We start from the raw sequence: 26,341 nt of genomic DNA on the forward strand, positions 1-26,341 counted from the left end.
TCTGGTTCGACGCACTCTGTTGGGCACTCCTTGGATGTTCTCATCTCCTCAGACATCCCCCTCTCTAACCCCCTCACCACTCCTCTCTCTTGGACTGACCACGTTCTGCTTTCCTCTCACCTGAAACTCTGTCCCTCAGGCAAAGCCCACCCCAGCACTACCACCTACCTTCTCGGTCATTCGGCCAATAAATCATGTGTAGGTGGATGCCTTTTGACTCTACCTTCTAAGCTCCTCCTACTCCTGCAGCTGACTCACACTCTGACACAGCCCTCTCTAACCTGCATCTCTCTACCTCCAACACTCTGGACATCCTTGCCCCTGTCATGAGAATCCATCTGAAGCCTACCTCCAAATGCAACTCTTGGTATGACTATGATCTTCCCCCGTGAAATGCAAGTGCAGGGTGGCTGAGACGAAGTGGGGGGCTTTGGGGGCATCCTCTGACAAACTGGCCTGCTGCCTGCTCCAAAGGCAATACAGAATCTGTCCTGTCCAAGAATAGAGTCCACATCCAAGCCCGCGTCGCTGCGGCCGCTAACAACACGGCCAAACTCTTACAAATCTGCAAGGACCTGGCCAATCCTTCTGCGGTCTCCACCTCTTCTGTTCCTGCCCAGGCCCTCCTGTATGGCTCTGGCTTCTCACTTCACCACTAAAGGTCAGAACATCCTGTCCTTGATTGCCTCTTCCTTTCCCTCTCCCTTTCTCTGACCCCTTCTGGCTGCCTCCCCTCTCAACCTCCTTTCTCCTCTTTCTCTCTAACTACACCTGATGAAGTTTCTAGACCAGTCCAATCTATGACATGGTCATTCAAGCAGGTGCACCCCAGCTCCTCCAGTACCCTCAAGAACCACAGTGTCTCGCTCCAGCCTTGGCCGAATTCTGCAATCACTCTTTCGGCAGTAGATCTTTGCCCTCTCTCCTCAAGCACCCCCTCTCACTCCTTTCCTGGGCAAACTCCAGGAAAAGCTGGCCATCTCCCAGTTTATTCTCCACACTGAATCTCTTGGTTGTCTCCATGACCACCAGTCTGACTTTAGAGCAGCCAGAAGCACAGAAACTGCTCTCTTGAACACCTGTGAAGATCGGTTCACTAATCTTGACTCCAGCCTTCCTTGTCCTTATCCTCATTGACCTTTCCTCTGCCTTTGACATGGCCAATCATGCCATCCTGATCACACGACTCTGAGAACTTGGGCATCACGGATCAGGCCCTGGAGTGGCTGACTGCTTCCTCCTGGACTGACACTCCCATATCCAACTTGGGTTCTTTCCACCACCTTGCTCTCCACATGTGGTGTTCCCCAGGGCGCTATCGTTTCACCCTAGCTCTTCAATGTCTACTTGGCCCCTTTGGCCCACCTGATCTCTACTTTCTCTAACTTTCAGTGTTATGCGGACAATACTCGGCTCTCTTTCAGGCTTCCCTCAGCTTTCTCTCCTCTCCTCTCTTGCTCATTCCTGACTGTCTATATGCGATTCAGGATTGGTGCACCTCCAACGATCTGTGCCTTTATGCCAGTAAGCTGGAGATCCTTCTCATTTGGACCCCTGCTCTCGCTTTCCCTCTCACTCTGGCCGGCCTCCTTAAGCCCTCTTCCTTCGGCTTCCTGTGGGGCAAATAACCTTGGTGTCATCTTTGACTCCACTCTCTCCTTCTCTCATCAAATCACGGACCTTGTCAAGAAGGCCCACTACTAGCTGCACCTCCTCAGAGGTATTCTTCCTTTTCTCACTTTCCCCCTGAACCTCACCGCCTCCAGAGCCCTGGTTCTCTCTAGATTGGACTACAGCAACAGCCTCTTTCTCAATCTGCCTTCCTCTACTCTCCTATCTCGGCAACTATTCCATGACAGGACTGCCAGGCTTATCCTTGGCCTCAAGTGCAGGGACCGTATCTCTCCAGCTCTGAAATCTCTCCACTGGCTCACAGTGTCTGCATGGATCGAATTCAAGACCCTTTGCTTCATCCATAAGGCTTTCTGGGGCCGGGGCCGGCACCGTATCCAACTTTCTTCCAAAATACCTTCCTTTATGTACCCTTCGCTCAGCTACCTCCAACTATCTGAGGGTCTGATGCTTCTCCAGGCAGAGATTGGGGGGGGTAGATCTCTCCCCTCTGCAGACGCCTCCCTCTGGAATGGCCTCCCTTTACCTCTCAAACTTAAGCCAGACCACCTGAATTTCCAGAAGCAGCTCAAGACCTTCCTTTTCCTCCTCTGCTTTCTCTCCCTCCCCTGCTGACCTACCTGTCCGCTGTGCCTACTGGTTGCTTGACTACCCTCGTAGTCTCTCGGGGTACCAGGCTCCTCCATGAGCAGTCTCCCCTGCACTGCCTCTGGGCCTACCGCGCACTTAGGGGCTGTAACTGTAACCTCTACAATCACCTGCCTCCTTGCACTTCCCCCTTCCCTGACACTTCCCCCTTCCCTCTTCCCTGACACTTCCCCCTTCCCTCTTCCCTGACACTTCCCCCTTCCCTCTTCCCTGACACTTCCCCCTTCCCTCTTCCCTGACACTTCCCCCTTCCCTCTTCCCTGACACTTCCCCCTTCCCTCTTCCCTGACACTTCCCCCTTCCCTCTTCCCTGACACTTCCCCCTTCCCTCTTCCCTGACACTTCCCCCTTCCCTCTTCCCTGACACTTCCTCCTTCCCTCTTCCCTGACACTTCCCCCTTCCCTGACACTTCCCCCTCCCCTACGCACTTCTCCCTGCGCCTTCCCCTTCCGCCTCCCCAAACGCACTTATCCCTCCCCCGTTCCCCCTGCCACTTCCCCCTCCCCCGTTCCCCCTGCCACTTCCCCCTCCCCCGTTCCCCTGCCACTTCCCCCCTCCCCCGTTTCCCCTCGCCACTTCGCCCCTCCTCCTTTTCCCCTCCCCTTTCTCCCCTCCCCCCCCCCTGGCACTTACCCCTCACCATGGTACTCCCCCCTCGTCCCCCGGCACTCCCCCCCCCCCCCCCACTGGTAGTCCCCCCCCTTTCCCCCTGCACTTTGCATTGTCGCACCTGCACAATCTGAATGACACAAGGCCTAGTAAGATCGCTTGTTTGTCTACCTTCCCGTGTCGCTCCTAGAAACACTTGTGTACAGGTGCGTTTTAAATGTCTTATATCATACGCGATCTCTCCAATACCTCTGCTGCTCTGTGTGATCAACACTCGCAGAGGCTGTCACAGAAAGATGATACTGATCGCCCTGACATGGTCGCGCCAGATCTGGGACCCAGAATTGCTCCACATGGCGGTGGCACCAGTCATTCGGCAGCCTCTTCTTTCCGACCTTTTCTCCAGAGAAGAAGGAAGGCTATTACACCACGACCCAGTGTCACTGAACTTCACGGCTTGGCTCCTGCAGCCCCATATTTCGGCATTATGGCATTCCTCTGGAATGTAGGTAGGTCCTGGCCAAGGCTAGAGAGTCCTCTACTCTATCGTGTTACGGCCACAAATGGAAACGCTTCACTGTGTGGTACAGGGCGCAAAAGATTACACCTCTGCACGTCACAGCTCCTCAGCTACCTGTTGTCTTTAGCCAAGGCTGGATTGGCCCATGCCTCCATCAGGGTGCACCTGGGGGCCGTTTCCCGGTACTCACGGTCACTGGGAAGGCCATCGCTGTGGTCTCACAGGCTCATCAAGGAGTTTCTGAAAGGCATCTTCAGGAATTTTCCGCTGGTGAAGGCTCCTGCTCTGGCTTGGGAACTCAATGTCGTTCTTACTAAACTCATGGGGCCTCCATTCAAACCATTGCATCGGGCTCTGCAGAAATCTCTCTCCTGGAAGACTGCTTTCCTGGTAGCCATCACCTCAGTAAGGCGGGTCGGGGAGATTCAGGCTCTTTCCTGCAAACGCCCATACTTGTCTTTTCATGCGGCAAGGGTGGTGCTTCGGACCCACCCCACATTTATGCAAACAGTTCTAACTGAATTTCACCTCAATGAGCCCTCTGTACTTTCCCAAATCCATCTCGGTCGCTGCATATGCTCAAAGTTGCTCGTGCCTTGAAGTTCTATGTGGCCTGCACAAGGGATTTTCAGAAGACATCACAACTCTGTTAACTTTGGACCCATGAATCACGGGAAGACCCCGTCAAAGGCGTCCATATCCAGGTGACTATCCGGCTGCATCATGCACTGTCATCGTCTGGCCAACAGACCTCTTCCAGGCCGGCCGAGAGCCCATTCCACCAGAGCCATTGCAGCGACAACAGCGTTTCTCTCTGGTGTTCCCCTGCTGGACGTTTGCAGGGCTGCTAAGTGCAGGTCTACGCACACCTTCACGGAAATTCTACAGCATCGACTGGTATTCAATGGAGGAGTCTAAGAGTCAGCCAGGCAGTGCTACGCAACCGGTTTGTTTGCGGTGAGTCAGTTCCAGCGGTAAGTGGTTTTACTTCGGTTGAGCCTTGCCACCTCCTGTGGGTGTGTATATGTACTTCTGTGTAATCGTATTAATAAACATGTGAATCCATGCCAGATCCCATGCCTGAGAGGGCACAAGTTACTCAACTGTAACTTTAGTTCTTCAGCATGGGTCTGGCATGGATTCAAATGTGGACCCTCCCTCCTTCCCCACTTATGGGTTCATACTATCGCTTCACATGCTTTCTAATCTGTATATTCCCACTGAAGGTGGTCCTTAGGCAGACGTTCGTCATTGGGATGGGTGCAGTATGACCCAGTCGTCAGTGATTGGTTAATGGGAGTAGGCAGTTTTCAAGCTTTTAAAGCAAGACTGCTTTCTCTTTTACTGAGGATTCCCAGCCTTCTGGGGAATATTCATGAACATGTGAATCCATGCCAGACCCATGCTGGAGAACAACAGTTACCGGTAAGTAATTTGTTCCTTACTTGCACAGGTCCCTCACCTGCATGGGTATGGCATCTGTTTTCTGCACATTGCAATATATGTTCAATAAATGCTAATTCATGTAACTAAATGACATTACTAAAAATGTTTACTTTTTTTAAGGTGTATCAAAGGCAATTTTGGAAGCCGCTGGGCGGTTTGTGGAGACTGAATGCGAAGTGAAAGGTATAATTCAATATTTACAGTAATCATTTATGGTATGTTTTCCCTTGGATGTAAGACTAACTTCTTTCTTATATATTCACACTGATGGAATGTACTTAACTCTGTTAATATGATCCTGGCTTCCAATGAAAGAAGTTAAAGCAAAGAAACTAATTAAGCCTTCCTAGCATGAGCCCCTTTGTCATGCCGTTAAGTACATACCATGATAGTTATGTTTTAAGGCTGCAAAAATTTCAAACCGTTGTTTGCAGCTCAATAGCCTACTTCCCTTAGAATCTTTGGATGCTGTTGCAGAAGGCAGAGACGGACACTCGGAAGACATGATTCACATTATTTAATTAAACTTATATGCAGGCGGCCTAACTGTCCCTATTACTAAAGGGAATATTCTACCTAGCTAAAGAAACGAAAGGTGCCCGTCACTAGTCAGGAAATCCAAAGTAAAACATTTCCTCCGTCCAAACTAACTTTATCTGACCATACCACTATATTTAACTAACTTAAATAGAGTCCGTGAATGTCTTGCCTTCATCTGGTCATTTCGTTTCCTTTGATAGTTTTTGTGTATATATTTCTGAGGCTTGTTGATCTGCTTGGATCACTTACTATGCATAGGCTTACATCTAGTGGTAGCCACAGAGAATTGCATTTTTGTTTTTCGAAACTTGAAAAAGGGGCGTCGACAGGTCGTGCCAGTAATCCTATCCCTCAGATTGTTTTTTTTTTTTCCGCCATCGTAGTCAGACTCCTATCGCAGAGTTCCTTCTGGCTGATGCCATTACTTATAAAAAGTTTACAGTAAGACTTTCTATCCTTAAATTTAAAGTTAGACTTTCTATCCTTTCGACGACCGTACACCGTAAGATCTCCGGCAACGGCTTTCGAGGACAATACCATTCCACGACGACAGTGACCCCCCGTCTCGACAAACTTTGTCTGCGGCCTACCTAGTCCCCAATGGTTTTATACAAAAAGACTGTATCTAAACGGTCGCATGTACAAAAAGTTCTACAAATGCTAGCACCAAAAGTTCGTACTTTTGGTGCTAGCATTGCAGGTAAGTTTAAAAACAAAAAGAAAACGCGGGGGTGTCCCCCGCAACACCCTGCTCACTATACTGTGTGGTATAGTGAGCGGGGTGTTGCGGGGGACACCTGCGAAAAAAGAAAAAAAACAGGGGCTGCGAGGGTGTCCCCCACAACACCCCGTTCACTATACAGTATAGTGAGTGGGGGTTGCGTGGTAAACCCCTGCAGCCCCCCCCCCCCCCGTAAAAGAAAAAAAAGGAAAAGGACCCTGCAGCGCCAGTTCCGGATCACGGAAGTGAAAGGGAAATGGCGCTGTAGGGACCCAGCATGAAGAGAAGGTAAGTGGGATTTGTTTATGTTGGGGGTGGGGGTGTGTGGAGGGTGTGGGTGGGGTGTGTGTCATGGGTGTGATGTGGGTGGGGGTGTGGGTATGTTCGCATGAGAAAGATGCAAACTTTTGGTAGTTCGCACCTTTCTCATGCGAACATTTTGGCCACAGTAAATTCAACTGTGGTCTGATCACGTGGATTCGTCCCCAATGGGCCTTGGCCCTGTACAGTATGGAGGTCATAATCATCTCATTTAGAGAATGCATATTCCCCTATACTTCCTTTTTATTTCGTCAAGGCTGCCATCCTTCCACACTATGGAAAATACATCTTCATGATCAGGGCAGGAGCCCTGCACCCCTGTGCCTCTCTGCTCCTTTTGCTGCCCTCTGGCGAAGAGGAAGGGATCCTGATGCACTTTGCTTGATCCACAGCGCCTGCATTGCATGCTGTGTGAATCTACGAAACTGAAATCTGCATTTATACAACATAGGCAAGCCTCTGCCTGCCTCTCCGCCTGCCTCTCCACCTGCTCTGCCACCAACTTCTGCGGATATTCGAGCTGCGGCTGCCATTACCATGCGGAGTGCTGGCTTCGGCATTCTACAGCTGATGGCAAGATGGCAGACATCACGCCCATCCGTTTTTATTCATATTGTTGCTAGGCAACCTGAGGCGTCATCTGGGTTATAGGACAATAGGCCCCGCCGGCAGTCGCAAGCCGGCCCCAAAGCCCCTAGCATAAGGCCCTGTCCCGAGCCTGTCTGGGCCGGGAGGACCGGAGAACCGTCTAATGACCCTTGTCAGTGTAACATTACCCCCTTGAACACTTTCGTCACCAACCTGGATACGCAACACTCTCCTCAAACCCTCTACCATAACAGATGGACTTCCCTGAAACTACCACATTCTCGTATCACCTTGTGCTGTTGCCACTTCTGGTAAAATCATCTGCTTAACAGCAAGCCAGCTGTTCTATTCCTGCCCACGCATTCGCCACCCCCGCTATTAGCCAGCTACTAGCCGTAATCAAGGCTACAGTCCATTATAAACGTGAGGTCTTCTCAACCCCTAACTCTGTTATCTAGCCTTTGCGCAACCCCACCTCTGCCTGTGTATCAATCTGCCCTAAGAGCCTCTAACCTACGCGGTGCTATCAACTCAATAATTATAACAGTGGTTTGTCATGGTGGTTAGCCTTGCATGCACAATATGTGTTCACACTAACAACCTGTATAACTCAAAACGCTCGGTCTCCTCCTGCCAGGCTTGTTGTAGCTACGCCTTATATCTGATAAATGCACGTGCTATTTTGTCTATTCTGCCCAGCCTGGTGATTGCCCAATACCTGAACTGGCCTTGTAACCTGATCTTAGCCCATCTTAGCGCAGCTTAGCGGCTCACCTTCCACCCTCGCAGGTATCGGCCCTCAGCCTCTTCTTGTGGTAGATTTCACCTAGTTCGTGCTTATTTAACCTTCACCTTTCCATACTGACAGGTGACACCAATTGTCGTTATTATGTTTATACCATGTGAGGCCATCTCAATCTATTGTCATAATCCTACCACTTCTATTTGCTAACTCTTTATCGTTGTGTACTGATGCCTTGCTTCATACTGTTTTATTGCTCATTCGATAATGTGGACAAATTGCCAGTTATGTCTGTATTGTATCATCTGCTTTAAACATGCACCCCTATACACTACACTAACGTGTATGTCTATTAGTATTCTAATTTATATTGCATCCTTTGCGATTTTAATTACGCCTATATCTGCTGACTGTCTTACTACCATCTCTAGCTAGCCCCCTATATCATAACCATGTATGCCATCACCTTCTTTCTTGCAAGACGTCTGTTAGCTCTTTTGGATGGTTGCACATATCCTCTAGCCACAGATTGCCTTCACCTAGAGATTTGTATCTCATTTCAGTCAAGGGCTCCAATTAAAACCCTGCAGCCTACCATTTACACCTCTACTACTCTACCCCGATGGATAAAGCCAACTAAATTTCTGCCACCCCTTAGGTTGATGACTCAGCCTACTACCATCAGACCAACCAAATTCCTGCTCCAGCTAAATCTTGAAACTATCCAAACATTGATGTCTCCCCCTCGGTTGGAGCTCATTGTACATTGAATCCTAATCCATGGTTTCAGCGTTTAGTCATCAGACCACAACTGAACTCACCATGCTCTACCTTGGTAAGAAATGGCAGGCTTGGTTCTAGATTTACTAAAGCCCACCCACTGTCCTCCAACCATCCTCGTGAACCTAATCAAAAATTCCTTCCCAGAAATGTGCCAAACAAAAAATTAGTAAAGCAAATAAAAAAAGAGTTGGTCAGAGGAATGTACTTCCTGACCCTATCATCGCAAGCAACAGATCCCCACAGATCAAAGGTGCTCTGATCAATGCTAGATCTATGGTTGCCCACGCTGTAGACATAGCCGAACTGATTAATACTAAACAACTAGACTTCTAGCAATAAGACGTGGCTCCATGCAGCTGCTGGTCCCTCCCTCTACTTGCCATCCCAGATAATTAACTATCCTGAGATTAGATAGAGAATCTTCTAGAGGCAGCTTCATTGCCTTCATTTCTAAGTCTAGTCTGGGACTCAGAGTATCCACACATCCTCCTGTCACATCATGCGAACTGTTGACAGTGAAATTACCTCTCACTAACTCTCGTACCTTAACTATGCACCCGATATATCGACCTTGTGGCCCTATTGGCTCATTTGAGGAAGAGCTACACTCTCTGCTAATATCCAAACCTACTTCGCAAATTCTAGTTCTAGGAGATTTTAATCTTGGTCTTAATGACCCTAATGATCAGCATGCCCTGGCACTGTCTAACTCCCTTACGGAACTAGGCTTCACGTAAAGGATCATTCAGCCCACTCACGATAAAGGAACGCTTGGACAGTCCATCTACTAACCTTCACTATCCAAGATAGCCCACCCATCATAACCAACCTGCGAGCCCCTCTACTTCTCACCAGGAACAAGCGTAACATTACAGTGGACAAGCTAAGGCCTGATCTCCGCCTGATCTTAAACGCTCTGCCTGCCTCCTCAAACCCAGCAATGCTAGTAGATCTATAGAACTCTACTATTACCGAAGCTATAGATATTGCACCTCTTCAAATGTGTCGAGGCAAACCTAGGTCCCACCTGAACTCTTGGTTTACCCCTAAACTCAAAACCCTGCAGGCAGAAAAAAGGAAGGTGGAAGCCCTGTGGAGAAATCACCCAACAGTGGCTAACAAAGACAACCTACTGACAATGACAGCTGAATACAAATTGGAAATCCTACAAACTAAACAGGACACCTACAATGATCGGATCAACAAAGCTAGCTCTAGCACTAGAGAACTCTTTGTCATCCTAAGAGAAATGGAATCCCCTATCCCCCCAACGGACACCTGTAATAAGGATACCAACATTCAAAACACTTTGACCAAGAAAATTTCTCTCCTCCAAAATAAAATGGCAGCAAAAAAAGTAACCTTCCTAACCCAGGTACATCTCAGAGTACCCAATCTTATGACTCTAAACCCCCTCAGCGATTTAAATTTGCCCAAGTCGCTACCCAAAATGTGGAAGACACCATAGCTTCGCTTAAACGTTCTAGAAGCCAGGGAGACACCTGTCTAAGGAAGCTGCCAGAGACCTAGCCCCTTTCATCACCACTCTAATTAACTTGTCATTTCAAACCTGTACTGTCCCTACTAACCTTAAGGACGATTGGGTCCTACCTCTCTTAAAAAAACTTTCACTGGACCCAAGTATCCCGACTAATTATAGGCCTATTACAACAGGCCCTTTCTATTAAAGATAATTGACAAAGCAGCCTACCTCCAGATACAGTCGTACCTGGAGACCAGCAACCTACTAGGGCTCCGGCAGTCTGGCTTCAGACCTCAACATGGCACAGAAATGGCTTTGATTGACGTGAAGAATCAAATTGACGAACATAAGGACAATGGGAAACTTGCCCTCCTACTCCTATTAGACTTGTCAGCCGCATTTGATTTGGTGGATCATAATGCGCTCTGCAAGCATCAATCCACAGTTGCCCACTTCTCCCCGGAAGCAACAGCCTGGATTCAGTCCTTTTTGAATAATAGGTCCATGAGAGGGTTTTCACCCTCTGCCTCAGCAGACCCTACACCAATAACCTGTGGAATACCACAAGGATCTTGTGTAAAGCCCACCATGTACAATATTTTCACCAAGCCACTGTTTGATGACCTAGACCATCTGGGTGTCACCTACACTAATTATGCAGATGACACCCAGATCCTCATACGCTGACTGGTGATTATGACTCGGACCTGGCCCTAGTTAATAAAATCTATCTTGTCATCCAGGCCTGGATGGCCCTACACGGCCTGTGTTTGAACGATAAGACTGAGCTCCTGCTCTTAGGGGCCCCTGCCAGCCTTAACAAACTCAGTAATCACTATCATTTACCATTGACGATATTGACATTAAAGTGGCAAAGGAGGTAAAAACCCTTGTTTTCTACTTCGACTCGGCTTTAAACTTTTGTAAGCAAGTCAACAACATGGCCTCTGCAACAGCATACACTTGTAAGCTGATCCATGCCTGTAAACCTTTATCTGCGGATCGTTGCATCACACTAGTGAGAGCATTAATTCTCTCGAAACTTACTATTGCAATGCACTCGACTTGGGTGCAAGCAGTTTTACTGTCTATAAACCCCCCAAATACTTAATGGAGAAAATTGTCAGAAATACCTCGACACGCCCTATGCGGACATTGAACTCTTTCCGTCTAAAGGTCCCTAGATTTAATCTGAAAAAAATACTGTGCAGCAGCTTTCCTGTTAAGATTGCCTATCTCTGGAACTCCCTACCTACCACCTTAAAAGCTGACTAGTCCTCTTTACTTTTAGAAAAAATACTAAAAGTTGGCTCATCGCAAAGGATTCATAACCATCTCTGGTATGCCGCGATTAGGTCTTGTCAGATGAACATACTGCCTGTATCTATGTAAATTGCTTTGTTTATTAACCATATGCAGAATATTGTGTATTTCCTTGTGGAAATATTGTAACATTGATCTGTAATTACTTGACACTGTTCCTGATTCTATATGTAATGTGTGATCTGAAAATTACCTGTAAACGCGCCCAGATACCTTCGGGTTTGGAGCGCTATATAAATAAATCTTTTAAATTCTGTCCTTCCTGTAACAGGAAGTTTCCCTGGAAGGATTCACACAGGGTGTGTAACCTTTGCCTCCCTGGGGACCACTCCGAGAAACGGTGCAAGTCCTGCAAACTGTTTCGGCCCAAAACTTTAAAGGACCGGAATACTAAATGCTGGGCCCACCATGCCATGCAGGCCGAGGCTGCCATGGGCGTCGAGGGAGCCTCCTGCGAGGGCAGTGTCAGTGCCCAAAGTGACGCTGAGGATGATTGGGACCCGATGGATTTCTACTTGCGAGCCCACAACTCCAACAGACAGGCCGACGGTCCTGCTACTGAGACGAAACCCGGCGGCTCAGGCACTTCCACGCCACACTAAACCCCCTGCCCCCCTTCTCATGGCTGACAGTCGACCATGTCGTCGACCGATAAGCCGCACAGTGTTGAAGGGAAGGTCCGAAAAATCCCTATCCTCTCGGCGTTCGCGGTCACCACACGACAGAACCCCGAAACAGACATCAACGTCCGTTTCCAACACCGTAACAAAATCAGGACATACATCAAAAGAAGCGTCTAAGGCCCCGCCAAAAATGAAAATATTGAGTGAACTAATAAAAAAAACACCTCTGACACTCTCCTTAAGGCAAAGACTTCAAAAAACTCTAAATGCTTGACACCCCTACCCTCAAAATGACATGGTTCAGAGGATAGATAATACTCTGCCCCTAAGGACAGCCTTTCAAAGGCAGTGCAGCACAGGCAGACCCCTGCTCCAGAGCCTTTGCCTTTACCTGCCCCCATAGTGTTACCATCCACCCAATGGACCAACTAACAGTTTGATAGGGTTATGAAAAGAATGTCTAGTGTCGTAATTTTTTTCTGGATCAGCACAGAGGAGAATTTACCAACCTCCAGGGGTCCCCTCAAGGCGAAGTGGCTAGCAAGCAACCTGACCCAAAAAAAGCCTGTCTGTACTTAACTCAACCTAGTACATCTACCTATCAAACCGTGTCTGATGGCCTTTACTATGACGACACTCAAGGTTCCCAAGACCCTGGCTCATTAGCGTACCAAGGAGACCAATGGGACATTGAGGATGCAGATCATTACTATGACGACGATGTATACATCCAATCCCCAGACCATAACGACCGACGAGTGACCAATTCCCCTGTAGACAACCAAACTGCAGTATAACAGTCTTCTAAAAGCTGCTGAACACTTTAAGATCGATACTCGGGATGCTCAAGTCGATAAAGACTTTGTAGAGGACATCCTTGGGATAGAGGATAAGAGATCTGCAGCACAGTTTATCCCACTGCTCCAATCTGTCCAAGGGTGAATTCAGCCTTGTTTGCTTACCCCCAATCTGACAAGGGCAGACAATTTACACATTGAAATTTCTTTTAGGCCAGCCACATCAGACCCTTTGTACATTAGGGGGCAGCTAAAGCACGATTCTCTTGTAGTGACCACCACAAGGTAGAGAGTGGGCACACCCTTAGCCTCTGCTGAAGCCCCTCTTACAAAGGATAGCAAAAAGATGCACACCTTAGGCAGGAAAGTGGCTTCCTCAGCCACTAGGTAGGTAGGTAGCCACCTACCAAGTGAGATAGCCAACAACACTGCATTACTGTCCAGTTTTAATTGTCAAAAGTGGGACGAGATCTCACAGCATTTAGACTTGCAGTACTCTTGCAAACGGTTGCTGAAGGGAGACAAGTAGCAAGCTACTTCCTTAAAAATAATTTAGACGGCGCAGACGATGCAGGGCGGATTGTGGCGGAGGGTACCCTCCTCACACGCCACGCATAATTGTCAATCGGGTTTCAAGTTGGAGACCGAAGCCACCCTTTTGAACATGCCCATTGAGCCCAACACATTATTCAGTAAAACGGTTGAGGATGCTCTGAAGAGTGCTAAGGAGGAATATGACACGCTCAAATCCCTGGCCCAACTCAAACCATTTGTGCAGAGAGGAAATTCTAATACACGCCGGTTTAGAGGACAGACCTCCCAGCGGTTCTCCAACTACAACCAAGGACAGAGTTCATCCTGGGGTTCCTCACAGGGGCAGTCCTCCCCAAAAATGTTCAAAGGGATCACAGAAGGTCCAGAAAAAGAGGTTGATCCTCCTCCTCAAGAGGGGGCTCCACCCCTCCTAAGCAAAGAACGCCCGCTACAGGTCCGCTCCCATGCCCCCCCCTCCCTAGTAGGAGGTCGTATTTCTCATTTTGCCCACGGATGGGAGGGGATCATGTTGGACAAGTGGGTACGTTCCAGGGTGGTGGGGGGCTAGTGCTTAGACCTACTACAAACACCAGCCAACTACCTGCCAAAACAAAGACAAACTATGCAGGAAGAAAAGCACATCCTGCTAGAAGAAGTCAAGGCACTGCTGCTACAGGACGCCATAGAAATCGTCCAGGCAAACCAGGTAAACAAGGGTATCTGTTCAATGTACTTCCTTGTGCCAAAGAAAGACCTACCAATGCTCCCTGTCCTAGACCTGCGCCCTGGCAACACCTATGTCAAGCCACAAAAATGTTGCATGACAACGCTACAAGAAGTAATCCCACTGATAAAACAGAGGGACTACATGGCAACCTTGGATATGAAAGAATCATACTTTCATATTTCAATGTTCCCAGCGCACAGAAGATTCCTGCACTTCAAAATAGCGAATCAACACTACCAATTCAAGGTGCTACCCTTCAGCATAGCCCTCCGCTCCAAGGGTATTCATCAAGATACTAGCGCTAGTGGCGGTGAACCTATGCAGAGAATCCATCCCAGTGTACCTTTATCTATATGACTGGCTGATAACAGGGAATCCCCTCAAATTTGCAAGCTAAATACCCAAAGAACAATCAATCTGCTGTTCCAGTTGGGATTCTCAATCAAGGAGAAAAAATCGTCTCGTTCCAAGCAAAACCAAACAGTTCTTAGGAGCTATCATAAAGAATGAAGAAGGCCTAGTCTTCCCGTCAAACGAAAGAGTGTAAAACATACTGCTGCAAATATCTCAGTAACTAGCCGGTCGACAAATCACCATATGCAAAGCAATGCGTTTGCTCAGGATGGTGGCTTCATGCATTTACCTGGTTCCACACGCGCAGTTGCGCATACGCCCAAAGAGTGGTTAACGAAACAGTGGACTCAGGCAAGTGGTCAGTGGGACGATCTAGTGGATGTTTCGCTAACCTTAGTACAAGCGCTGCACTAGTGGGCCAAGGAAAACATGTTAAAAGGAAAAACATTTCACAACCCTACAGTGCAAGCGATCGTTACAACAGACTCATCACTCAGAGTGGGGAGCCCATTAACTTCACCACACAGCGCATGGCCTGTGGACGCAGATCACAGCCCAAAATCACATACAACTTTTGGAACTGCTACCAGTGTTCAAAGCCCTATAAGCGTTTTAAGTGCAAACCGTACACGTCCTAAGAGACAGCAGCACTGCTATGTTTTATATAAACAAGCAAGGAGGCACACACTCTCCAAGTCTGCCCAGGCTAGCCCAAAGAATTTGGAAGTGGGTGTTAGGTAAGATTTCCACAGGGCTGGTAAATCTTCCTTGCCTGGTTCAACTCCAGAACTTTTTGCTTTTCTAGTGAGATATTTTCCATTAATACCTCAGTGAGTGGGAACCTTTTTCCACACTCGCCTGTCTTTAACTCTTTTTATGGGTGTCATTTTTAAGACTCTCCATAGTGTCTTTTTAAAGTTCTCATGTCTAAACAACTTATTGGCAATAAGTGCCTGTTGTTGCTGGGTTGCCCTAGGGGCTCCCCCTTTAACTTTCTTGTGCTAACCTTGAGTGAACTACAGTTCCCAAGGGTAGAAAGGATCTTTGGATCCCTTTTACATTTACTTCTGTGAAACCACCACACCCCACCTTATGTGGAGTGCTGGGGAGATACAATGTATCCCCCTTCACATTTAAACTGTAACAATTCTGTTACAGTGACAAGCTTACGTTTAATGGCTGGTGGCAGTGATACCTTTTACTAATTTGGTGCACCTTTACCGCGTGCTGTAATCACAGCTGCAGTAAAGGCACCTAAGGGTGCTCATTTTTACCAAAATGGCCCCTGTCTTCTTTTTCTGCCATTTTAGTGTTTCTTGTCGTTTCTTGTTCCTTCCCCTGACATCCAGGGCGGGAAAATCCTTTGAGTTTTGTCTTTGGCGGGAGTCCCCTGGACACCCCGCCCAGGCTCCAGTCAGTCTGTAAGCACAGGAAGTGGGGGAGGGGTCCCAAACTTCCCCCTCCTTTGTCTTAGGTCTTCCTTCAACTGGGCCAAATCCCAGTGGGGGGTTGGCTGTCCTGATTGGACAGCCAAATGCCCCTTTCTTGTAAAATGCGGGGAGAGAATGCAGAGGTTGTGTTGCAGCTCCTGATAAATACTGGAAACCTGGAAGCTGAAGACATGTCGACCACTGGAACAGAAAACCGAAGAGGATGACGAAGGAAAAGCGGCGGGAATGATTTCTAGCGGCCGGAGAGCCTGCTGTGTAACCAGAGCCTGCTGCAGCCCTTCCTTCCGATCGACCTGGGGACTCCGAAAATGACGACCCGAACCCAGAGCCTAGTGAGACCCACTAGACTCAAGACGACCTCGATTTTGAGCCATCCCACGGGTTGCTGCGACCTTGCGTTCTTGCAATACCCCAATACCCTGGGACCTCCTGCCACTGTGCGGTGCACGTTCTTCCGAATTCCGAATCTCGCTGAAACTTCGTGGGCATCTTAGTCTATCTCCAGAGACACGAATCGAGTCCAAAAAGTCCCCTCACAAGAGTGCTGGACCTTTTAAACGACGAGAATTCAACTGCGATTTTCTGTCTTCTTCTGTGCTCCTCGAAAAGGCGCCAAACCCGCAGAACCGCATTCAGCCGCAAGCGAAATCTTGCCTAGAGCCTTCTTCATCGATCCCTGCTGCAAAGTCCCTTCTGAGGTCTTGTGTTCAGTCTCCAGGACAAGGAATCCAGTGACCGGGTATTTGGCTGCAGTCCCTGAAGTTCTCCTGCTGCAATCTCTTCTTCATTGCTGAGGTACTGTGTTGGCTTGGGTATATACTTACCTTAAGCCTGTTGGGATTTCTGTGTAGTCCTGGGGTGTTTTCTGTAATTGGGAGGTCCCTCGTCCAGTACACCCAGTCCCACTGCTAGAATCCTGCTGGGGTGTCTTCTGTGAAGCCCCTGGACCCTCTTCTAACCCTAGAAGTAAAGTACTCACTTGTTTGCCCAGTTTTCCTAAGGAAACTCTGGCTTTTGCTACTAAAGAACTTATTCTAACACTGCCTGTTGGTCACTAGTCCTAGTGACCCCCCTTCTGCCACTGAGAACACTCATGCTTCAAGAATAAGGGAAAGACTTTGAAGGGATTGGGACTTCTGCCTAGAAAAGAAATCAAGTGTTTTTACTTACTTGTAAAGAGTTGGTTGGTAACTGTAATTCTAAGAGTGAACAGTTACAAAAGTTCTTACTGATCTTGGATGTGTGATGCACTATTCTTAAAAGTATGGTTAACATCTTTCCTTCCTTAGCCACTGTTTTGCCAGTCTAAAAGAAAGTAGATGTGAAGGTATTTTACTCTCCTGTGATTAGGTTGTGCCTCTTTACAAAAGTAATGTGTTGGTTTCACCAGATTATTCCTGAAGGGTAATTGTATGAGTGTCCTCCAACTGTTGGTATCACCAGGTTAGTCCTGTTAAGATAACTGTATGAGTGTCCCCCAACTGGGTCTTGCTTCCCCTGACTTGGTGCTAGCCTGTCTTTAATAAGTCTACATTAGTTTGTTGCCTACCTAGAATATCTATTCAGTAAAGTGTGACATTGGGTTTTACTTTCCCCTTCATTGTGAAGTTAAAGTAAGTGGGTTTTACTTACCTTGTGTTAGCTGTGTGCCATCCAAAACAAGTTACAAGAGTTATTGCTTACCTCAATCTGGGGTTCCCTGATTTCCAAAGCATCTGTAATTGTATATTACATCCATCAGGTTTTGCTCACCTGGTATAACTGTGTGTTATGACAAAAGTAGTTATAGGTTTTTACTGCACCTATAATAAGTGTTTCACTGTTCACCAAAAGTATATTGTCCAGTTGACTGTTTGTGATTTGTTCCAAGAGTCACTGTACAACTGGAAGGGCCTACTGTCCTTGTATTACCAAAAGTAATCTAAAAGTAACCATTGGTCTTTTACTCCCAAAGAATAGGCTTGGCCTATACTAAATGTGTATATCAAGGTTTTGACTTCCCTAGAACTACTGTTAGGTGTTCCAAATAAGGTCTATACTTGGGTCTGTGTACTTTCAAGTATAGTGTTGTGTTTTATATGGTGATTTCATATAATGTTTCAGTATTTACTTAACCCCTAGATTTATCTGGGCCTACTTGTATTTAAATAAATCCTTTATTTTTATAATACATAGTGTTTCAGTGTTTCTTTGGATCATTTGTATTACAATTTTCACTTGTACTGTATCTACTGCCCTCTCTCCCTCCTAAGATAAGCCTGGCTGCTCTGCCTACGCTACCATGTACTCAGGTGGTACAGTCTTATACTAAGAGTGGAGTCTTGTACTGCCTCAGTTGAATGGTTTTACTAGGCCCTTAACTGGACTTCAGAAAAACTGTCCTAACAGTGGGCACTCAAGCGGAACATGTTCCTAGTGTCACAACACGTTCCATGGAAACTCAATTCTCTAGCAGACTCACTAAGCAGAGATTCCCTACCCGAAGAGCACGAGTGGTAGCTCGATATATTTTCCCTCTGGGGCTATCCTCCGTTAGACTTGTTCGCCACAAGCCTAAACACACAATGCCCAGACTTTGGATCCAGGTTTCCCCAACCTAGATCCACGGGGAACGCCCTGTGGATGAGCTGGTCAGGGAAATTTGCTTAAACATTTCCCCAACACCGCTCCTGAGCAGGATGGTGAACAAAATGCACCAGGAACAAATAACTCTAATTCCAGTTGCTCCTATGTGGGCAAGACAACTTTTGGTTTCTGCATCTGTGCAAACTGGTCGATGTGCGATCCAATCAAACTCCTGTGCCTGTACAGCATGCTCACCCAACACGGGGGGACAACGTTACACCCACTTCCTCAATCTATGAACTTGGCAGCTTGGCTCCTGAGGTCATAGAGTTAATCATCTCAAGATGGATAATGAAATGCATACAGCTCTGCAACTCTATATCAAACAAAACTCTGCCTTTCACACCAAGAGCTCACTCTACCAGAGGTACAGGAGCTACTTTGTCCTTTATTGCAAAGGTCCCGCTGGAGGCAGCGCAGCTACATGGATTTCTAAACATACTTTTCTTTTTTTTTAAACTTCTCTTTATTGAATTTACAATATGTAAAACACTCCACCTCCGCCCCCCACTCCCCTGCGGTACAGCCAAATATCTTTCCCATATCGGTATTAACTGGTGCAGGTTGTTCAGTGCAGATCCAACAGTCTAAGGCGCTGGGGGCACCATTGTACCCAAGTGTCATTTTTGAGGAAAGCCAAGGTTTCTCCCCAGTCGTTCGCAAAGTTTTGTAGGTTATCGTTCATTGCATATGTGGCCCATTCTAGGGCTACCATTTCCCAAAATGTGCGCAGCCAGTCCTACACCATGGGTATATTTGAGCTCTTCCATCTCTGTACAATAATAGTCATTGCTGCTAACGTTAGGAACACTCTTGCTTTCTCTCGTCCTTTGGGCTCAAAGCCCCCCCACCCCGCTTTAAGGCCCAATAAGATACGTTCTGGGGTTCTTCCTCCTCCTGCCCCAAATGCCTGAGTCTGCGCCTGCTGTACTTCCTGCCAGAAGGGCTCAGCGCTCTGTTTTGGGGCATATCAACCAAATGTGTTTTGCTATACCCTCTCTACTGCATCCCCTCCAGCAATCCCCAGACACTTATGGATACATATTATGAAGGCAGGCAGATTTATAGCGCCATCCATAGAGGATTTTATACCTGCTTCCAGCTGCTGGGATGCCCTTGCCAGCTTGGGAAATTTTCCCCACAATTTCCCCCACTCCTCCTCCCCAATCTTCTGCCCCAGTATTTGCTTCCCCTTGTTGCATGTACAGCCACTTTACTCTGGGGGTGGTTTCATCCATTCTCCAGCGTGGGGTCTGGCAGGGATTCACATGCTCATGAATATTCCCCATCGTCAGGCTGGGAATCCTCGGTAAAGAAAAAATCAGTATCAGTTTCGTTTCTGATCTGTCTTTCTTAGTAGTAACCAATCACTGATCTCTGGGTCATAATGCCCCCAGCCAATGACTGCCCTCTCCCTAAGCCCCGCCTCCGGCAGCCATCCTCAGATTTTGACCACATGTTCAAGTGTTGGGAGTCCTTGTGTTTAGCTCTCGAGTTTTTTACTGCGTTTTCACGTTTTTTCAGGAGATTTTCTCATTTTTTCGGTTTAATCGAGCCTCAAGCTCCACCATTTCTACTTCCGATAACGGGGACCCGTTTCGGAATTCTTCTACGCCCCTCAAGGGTGAAGTTTTCGTCGAGTTTACACTTCTTGGCGATTGCGGAAGATCTGCGGCCTACCTCAACGGACATGGCCCAGGACAAGGGAAGCTCGACGGCCGGATCCAAGCTGTTCAGGAACTGCCCTGGATGCGGATTATATAACGTTTTCAAGGAGGACGAGCATTCGCAATGTCTCTACTGCCTTCATGACGACAAGACGCACGTTGAGAAAGACTGTGTGTTCTGCAAGAACCTTTCGGAACGGACCAAACAAGATCGTCGTTCCCGCCTCGCCACCTGGCTGGGAAAGGGCACAGCAGCTGAGAAGGCGAAGAAGTCTGAGCGGGCTTCTAAGTCCTGTGAGGGCGCCCCGGCGACGGGGGCCCAACAGAAGGCCAAGCACCGCGAGTCCGCGGGCACCGGGAGCGCAGAAAGGTCGGGCTCTTCGGTTGCCAGGCAGGGCGCTACTTCCCCGGCACGGTCGACCACGAGCAAGCGCTCTGGTTCGGGGAAGAGGAAGTCCGAGAACCCGGGTAGGCTGCTGGAGCGGACCCGGTCGATCTCGAAGGGGGAGCGAGGCGCTGACCCTCCCCTCAAGGGGAAGGCCCAGGACGCACCTAAGGTGGTGAGCGTTTCGATCCACCCGGCTAAGGCCTCTACGGAAGTGGTCACTGCGACCCTGGTGGAGCCGGCTGAGACTACGCCAGTGGAAACGGCCTCTGGGCCCAGAGTATCCCTGCCACCGCGGAGGGAATCCTCTTTCCAGCCCATCGCTAAGACCCCCGTGAAGCCCCCGGCTGAAAGAGGGGGGGGCGGTGGCCATTACAGACACGGAATCAGCCTCTGAGGAGGAACTGGTGGAAACCGAGAAGGGCCTCAACGAAAGGTCCATAGGCCTCAACGAGAGGTTCGAGAAGGTTCGATCCCAGGGGACGGTTCCCGCTGACGTGATCGAAGATAGTGACGATGACGACGAACAGGGCCCAGTGGAGCGGCCATCCCGTCCGTCGCAGCCATTGCCCGAGCCCCAGGATAGCACGGCGGCCATTTTGTTGGCAATCCAATCCTGATGTACCGAGATAAGGACGAGATTACCACGCACCCCGACGGAGGAGCCAGAACCAGGCCCGTCTGGAAGCCCTCTGAACAAGCGGAGGAGAGTCCACTCCGCTCCGCCTTTCGTGCCTGCGAGACCGGTGGGCCCCTCATCCCCCTTGCCAGACCCTAGAGAGGATACGGCGACAGATACAGCGACGGGGACGGACGATGACGGCGGCGATGGACACAGCGGACATCCCGTCGTCACCCCCTGCCCCCCGCGGGCGTCACCAGCTGACGAGGTTGGCTCTTTCAATGCCATGATAACCAGGGCATCCAAGCTCTTCCAGCTCTGCCCTGAAGAACAGAAAAAGGAGGGATTTCTGTACCAACGACGCCCCCTTGTGCCTCAGGGCCCAGCCCACGCCGGACTTGGTCGTCTCAGCAGCAGCTAAGAAGAAGGCAGTGGGCGCGGCGGCTTCAACTTACACTTCCCCGCCGGACAGCGAGGGCAAGAAGTTGGACTCTATGGGACGACGAGTCATCTCGTCGGCGGCGACACCGATTAAGGCGGCCAATGCCTTAGCGATCGTGGCCCGCTACGACAGGAAACTCTGGTTCAAGATAGCTCCCCTGCTAGATTTCCAGCCTGATGACAAAAGGGCGGAGACCCTAGAAATTCTGCAGGAAGGCGAGGTGGCATCGGATCACGCCATAACGGTGGCAACGGACATTGCCGATACCGGATTTCGCCAACTGGCCAACGGAGTTTGCCTCCGACGACGAGGATGGCTCAAGGCGACACTTTCGCCAGGACGTCCAGACCAGAGTTGGACATGCCGTTCAACGGCAACAACCTTTTTGGTAAAGCGGTGGACGAGTCTCTACAGGCCATCAAGACCGACTCGGAGACGGCCCGGGCCCTTGGGGTGCTTCAACAGCGTGGGCCCTTTCGGAGCTCCGGAGGCAGACAGGGTGCCTCCAAAGGATCCAGCGGTGGCTCCTCCACCTACCGTCAGGCAGCCCGCTCCTCTTCCCAGAAGGCCTACAGAGGTCGCAGCAAGCAAGGGGGATCCCGCTGTAGTCGGCAAGGCCGCCTCCAAGCAAGACTGACCAGGCCGTGTCGTCGGGCCCCCACCGAAGCACCCCGGTGGGAGGCCGGCTGACTAAGTTCGTCGGCGTGTGGGAGTCCATCTCCACCGACCGTTGGGTGCTGGACACCCTGGCCAACGGGCACTCATTGGAATTCCAAAAGAAGTGCCCTCGCATTCCTCCCATGGCCAGGAAGGAGAATCACGTCCCTCATCTGCTGTTGGAGGGAAGGGCGATGCTCAAGAAAGGTGCCATCGAGCTCGTCCCCAGGAGGCTCCGGGGCTCCGGAGTGTACTCAAGGTACTTCCTCGTCAGAAAGAAGACAGGCGGTTGGCACCCCATCCTGGACCTGCGTCGGTTAAACAAATACATCAAGGCGCAGAAATTCAGGATGGTCACCCTCCAGCACGTGCTGGGACAGCTGGAGGAAGGCGACTTCCTATCGTCGTTGGACCTGGAGGATGCTTACTTCCACATCCCCATTCTAAAAAGGCACAGGAAGTTCCTCAGGTTCGTGGTGCAGGGACGCCACTACCAATTCAGAGCCCTACCGTTCGGATTAAAGTCAGCACCCAGGGTTTTCACCAAGTGCCTGGCACCAGTGGCGATGCGGCTGCGCCTGCAGGGGATCCACGTCTACCCCTACCTGGACGACTGGCTAATCTGGGCAAGGACAAGGGAACTCGCTGTCGAACATACGGCGAGGACCGTCCGGTTACTCACGGAGCTGGGGTTCGCCATCAACTACCCCAAATCCCACCTGGTTCCATCGCAAGTAGCACTGTTTCTGGGAGCGAAGCTCGATACAGTGGGGCAATTGGCCTCCCCTTCAGAGGAGAGGACCAGGACCATCCTGGGCAAGGTGCGGCGCCTGTTAGCCACGGACGTGGCCAGGGTGAGGTCCATCAAGTCCCTTCTTAGGAACAATGTCCTCATGCATCTACTTTGTACCCCTTTGCATACTTCAGATGCGTCCGCTACAGGAGTTCCTCGACGCCCGCTGGTTTCAGGCTACGGGCTGTTTCGAGGACAGGATCCCTCTCGATGAGGAGTTCCGTCGGGCGATCCTGTGGTGGGGCACCCGGGCTCACCTCACTACAGGCACGGACTTTCAAACCCCGGCATTTCAGGAGACAGTGACGACGGACGCCTCTCTGGAGGGTTGGGGGGGCCCACACCGGATATCTCCATGCAAGAGGCCTTTGGCTCCCAGAGGAGAGGTCTCTCCACATCAACATCCTGGAGCTCCGAGCAGTGTTCTGGGTGCTCAAGTCGTTCCATCCGTCCCTCAAGGACAAAGTGGTGAGGATCTTCACCGACAACACCACCACGATGTTCTACATACGGAAGCAGGGGGGCTCCAGATCCCCAGCCCTATCCAAGGAGGCCCAGGATCTGTGGCACTAGGCCGTCGCCCAGGGGATGTTTCTGGTTCCCTTCCACTTGGCAGGAATAAAAAACACCATTGCCGACTCACTCAGCAGGGAGTTGCGCTCGGGCCACGAGTGGGAACTGTGACAGGATCAAGTGGATCGGCTCTTCCAACAATGGGGCAAACCCCAGATCGACCTGTTTGCGACGGCGACGAACTCCAAGTGCCAGAGGTTCGCCAGCAGGTTCCCACACCCGAGGAGCATGGGCGATGCTTTCTCGTTCCCCTGGGACGGCCTGTTTCTATACGTGTTCCCTCCGTTGCCGTTGCTGCTCCGCCTCATCAACCAGCTCAAGAGGTCCAGGATGATCCTCGTTGCACCGGCGTGGCCGAGGCAGATTTGGTTCCCGGACCTTCTGGACTTGTCAACGTCCCCACCAGTGAAGCTGCCGGCGAACGCGGATCTTCTCTCCAGGGAAGGAGGCGCCATTCTCGATCACGACCCACAGTCGCTGAACTTGCAGGCCTGGCTCCTGCGGCACTAGAGTTTGGAGTGTACGATATAACGGCTGATTACAGAGAGGTTCTTGCAAAAGCCAGGGCGTCCTCAACTCTCGAATGTTACGGTCATAAATGGAAGAGGTTCTCTATCTGGTGCCGTGCACAGAAGATTAACCCTCTGCGGATTACGGCCCCTCAAGTACTGCCATACCTACTGTCGCTGGACAAAGCTGGACTGGCTCACGCCTCCATCAAAATACATCTGGCTGCAATCTCCAGATATACCAGGACTACGGGACGGGCGTCCTTGTGGTCTCATCGCCTGGTGAAGGAATTCATGAAGGGTCTATTCCGATCATTCCCGCCGGTGAAGGCTCCTGCCCCGGCGTGGGAGCTTAATGTGGTGCTGACCAGGCTCATGAGGGCCCCATTCGAGCCTATACATTCGGCGCCCTTGACGTTCCTTTCATGGAAGACCGCTTTCCTCGTGGCCATCACCTTCGCACGAGTGGGAGAGATCCAGGCCCTATCTTGCAAGCCTCCATACTTGACTTTTCACGACACAAGGGTGGTGCTCAGGACGCATCCCTCCTTCATGCCCAAGGTGCCGTCAGACTTCCACCTCAACGAGCCCTTGGTGTTACCAGTTTTCTTCCCGTCGCCTTCGTCGCCGGCCGAGAGGACTTTGCACTCGCTGGATGTAGCTAGAACGCTGAAGTTCTACGTGGACCGCACAAAGAGTTTTCGGAAGACGTCACAGCTGTTTGTGAACTTTGGGTCTGTGAATCAAGGGAAGGCTCTCTCGAAGACTTCCATTTCCAGATGGCTCTCCGGCTGCATCACGCACTGTCACCGGTTGGCAAACCGACCGCTGCTCGGCCGTCCGAGAGCCCATTCGACCAGAGCGATTGCTGCTACCACGGCGTTCCTGTCTGGTGTGCCCCTGCTGGACATCTGCAGGGCTGCTACGTGGAGGTCGACGCACACCTTCACAAGATTCTACTGCGTCGATCGGGACTCCAGGGAGGAGTCCAGGGTTGGCCAAGCAGTGCTGCGCAACCTGTTCGCCTAAGGTGAGCCTGGTGAGGCGGTAAGAATTGCTTAATGTTGAGTTTTGGATGTAATGCTTAGTGTTGAGCCTTTGCCACCGCCCGTGGTTGTACATGTGTATACTGCTATGTATTCTTTATTCATGAGCATGTGAATCCATGCCAGACCCCATGCTGGAGAAGGAACAAGTTACTTACCTGTAACTGTTGTTCTCCAGCATGGGTCTGGCATGGATTCACATCCGAATCCTCCCACCTTCCCCTCTGCGGCTCTTCACTTGGTCATACTGCCACTTGGTGTGCTACCAAATCTGAGGATGGCTGCCGGAGGCGGGGCTTAGGGAGAGGGCAGTCATTGGCTGGGGGCAGTATGACCCAGAGATCAGTGATTGGTTACTACTAAGAAAGACAGATCATAAACAAAACCGATACTGATTTTTTCTTTACCGAGGATTCCTAGCCTGACGACGGGGAATATTCATGAGCATGTGAATCCATGCCAGACCCATGCTGGAGAACAACAGTTACAGGTAAGTAACGTGTTCCGTATTTTATACAAATTAGGTATCGGCCCTTTTGACCGATCGTTCGTCAGCAAGAACTTCTCAAATGCTGTTACCTTCCTGGTAGCTGTCTCCTTAATTATTGGGTTCAGTAGCCAGTGTCTTAATTGGGCGTATCGAAGTCTCTCCCCCTCCCGCACTGTGAATTCTCATTTGTATTCTATAAAGGCTTGGATGTCCTTTCCCTAAAACATGTCCTGTATTGTCCTACATCCTCCCTCTCGCCACTGTTTAAACGCTCCTTTCGAGGGGATTGCGTCCTCCCAACGTATTCCATATCTATGACATGTAATCACCACAGCTGTGCTGCTTCGGAAAATCTTTGGCATCTGCGTCCTGCGTCGATGATGTCAATACGCTGCCCTCGAGGACCTCCTCCGACGGCCGACGTCACTGGATGTTATAAGTAGGACGCACGACGCCCGTAGCCTCAGTTCCATTTTTTCCACCAACGTGTTCGCCTCGGAGATCTTGGCGCGCCTGGAGTTTCTGTTCTTTCTCGGTTCTTCGAACCTGTTCGTATTGTGAAGTATATTCTTCGTGAAGATGTCTACCACGTCTTCCACCCTGCGTGCGGGGACTGTGGGTCCAAGATGTCGGTGACGGACTTGCACAACGCCTGCTTCTGGTGCCTCGGGGAGGCCCATGACACGGAT

The 26,341-nt window shown here is 49.9% G+C and overlaps 1 protein-coding gene across 3 annotated transcripts in view; it reads left to right on the forward strand.

Moving 5' to 3' along the window:
* The window catches only part of LOC138489065 (protein mono-ADP-ribosyltransferase PARP14-like), a 1,946,959-nt gene that overhangs the window by 1,302,948 nt on the left and 617,670 nt on the right, over positions 1-26,341 (forward strand). For all 3 annotated transcript variants that reach the window (XM_069616628.1, XM_069616629.1, XM_069616630.1), the window contains exon 12: positions 4,977-5,039. In XM_069616628.1, the coding sequence (XP_069472729.1) occupies positions 4,977-5,039 (63 nt within the window). The remainder of the gene's footprint in view (positions 1-4,976; positions 5,040-26,341) is intronic.

This window comes from Ambystoma mexicanum, chromosome 9, assembly GCF_040938575.1.
Source record: "Ambystoma mexicanum isolate Mex_15411 chromosome 9, UKY_AmexF1_1, whole genome shotgun sequence".
NCBI lineage: Eukaryota > Metazoa > Chordata > Amphibia > Caudata > Ambystomatidae > Ambystoma > Ambystoma mexicanum.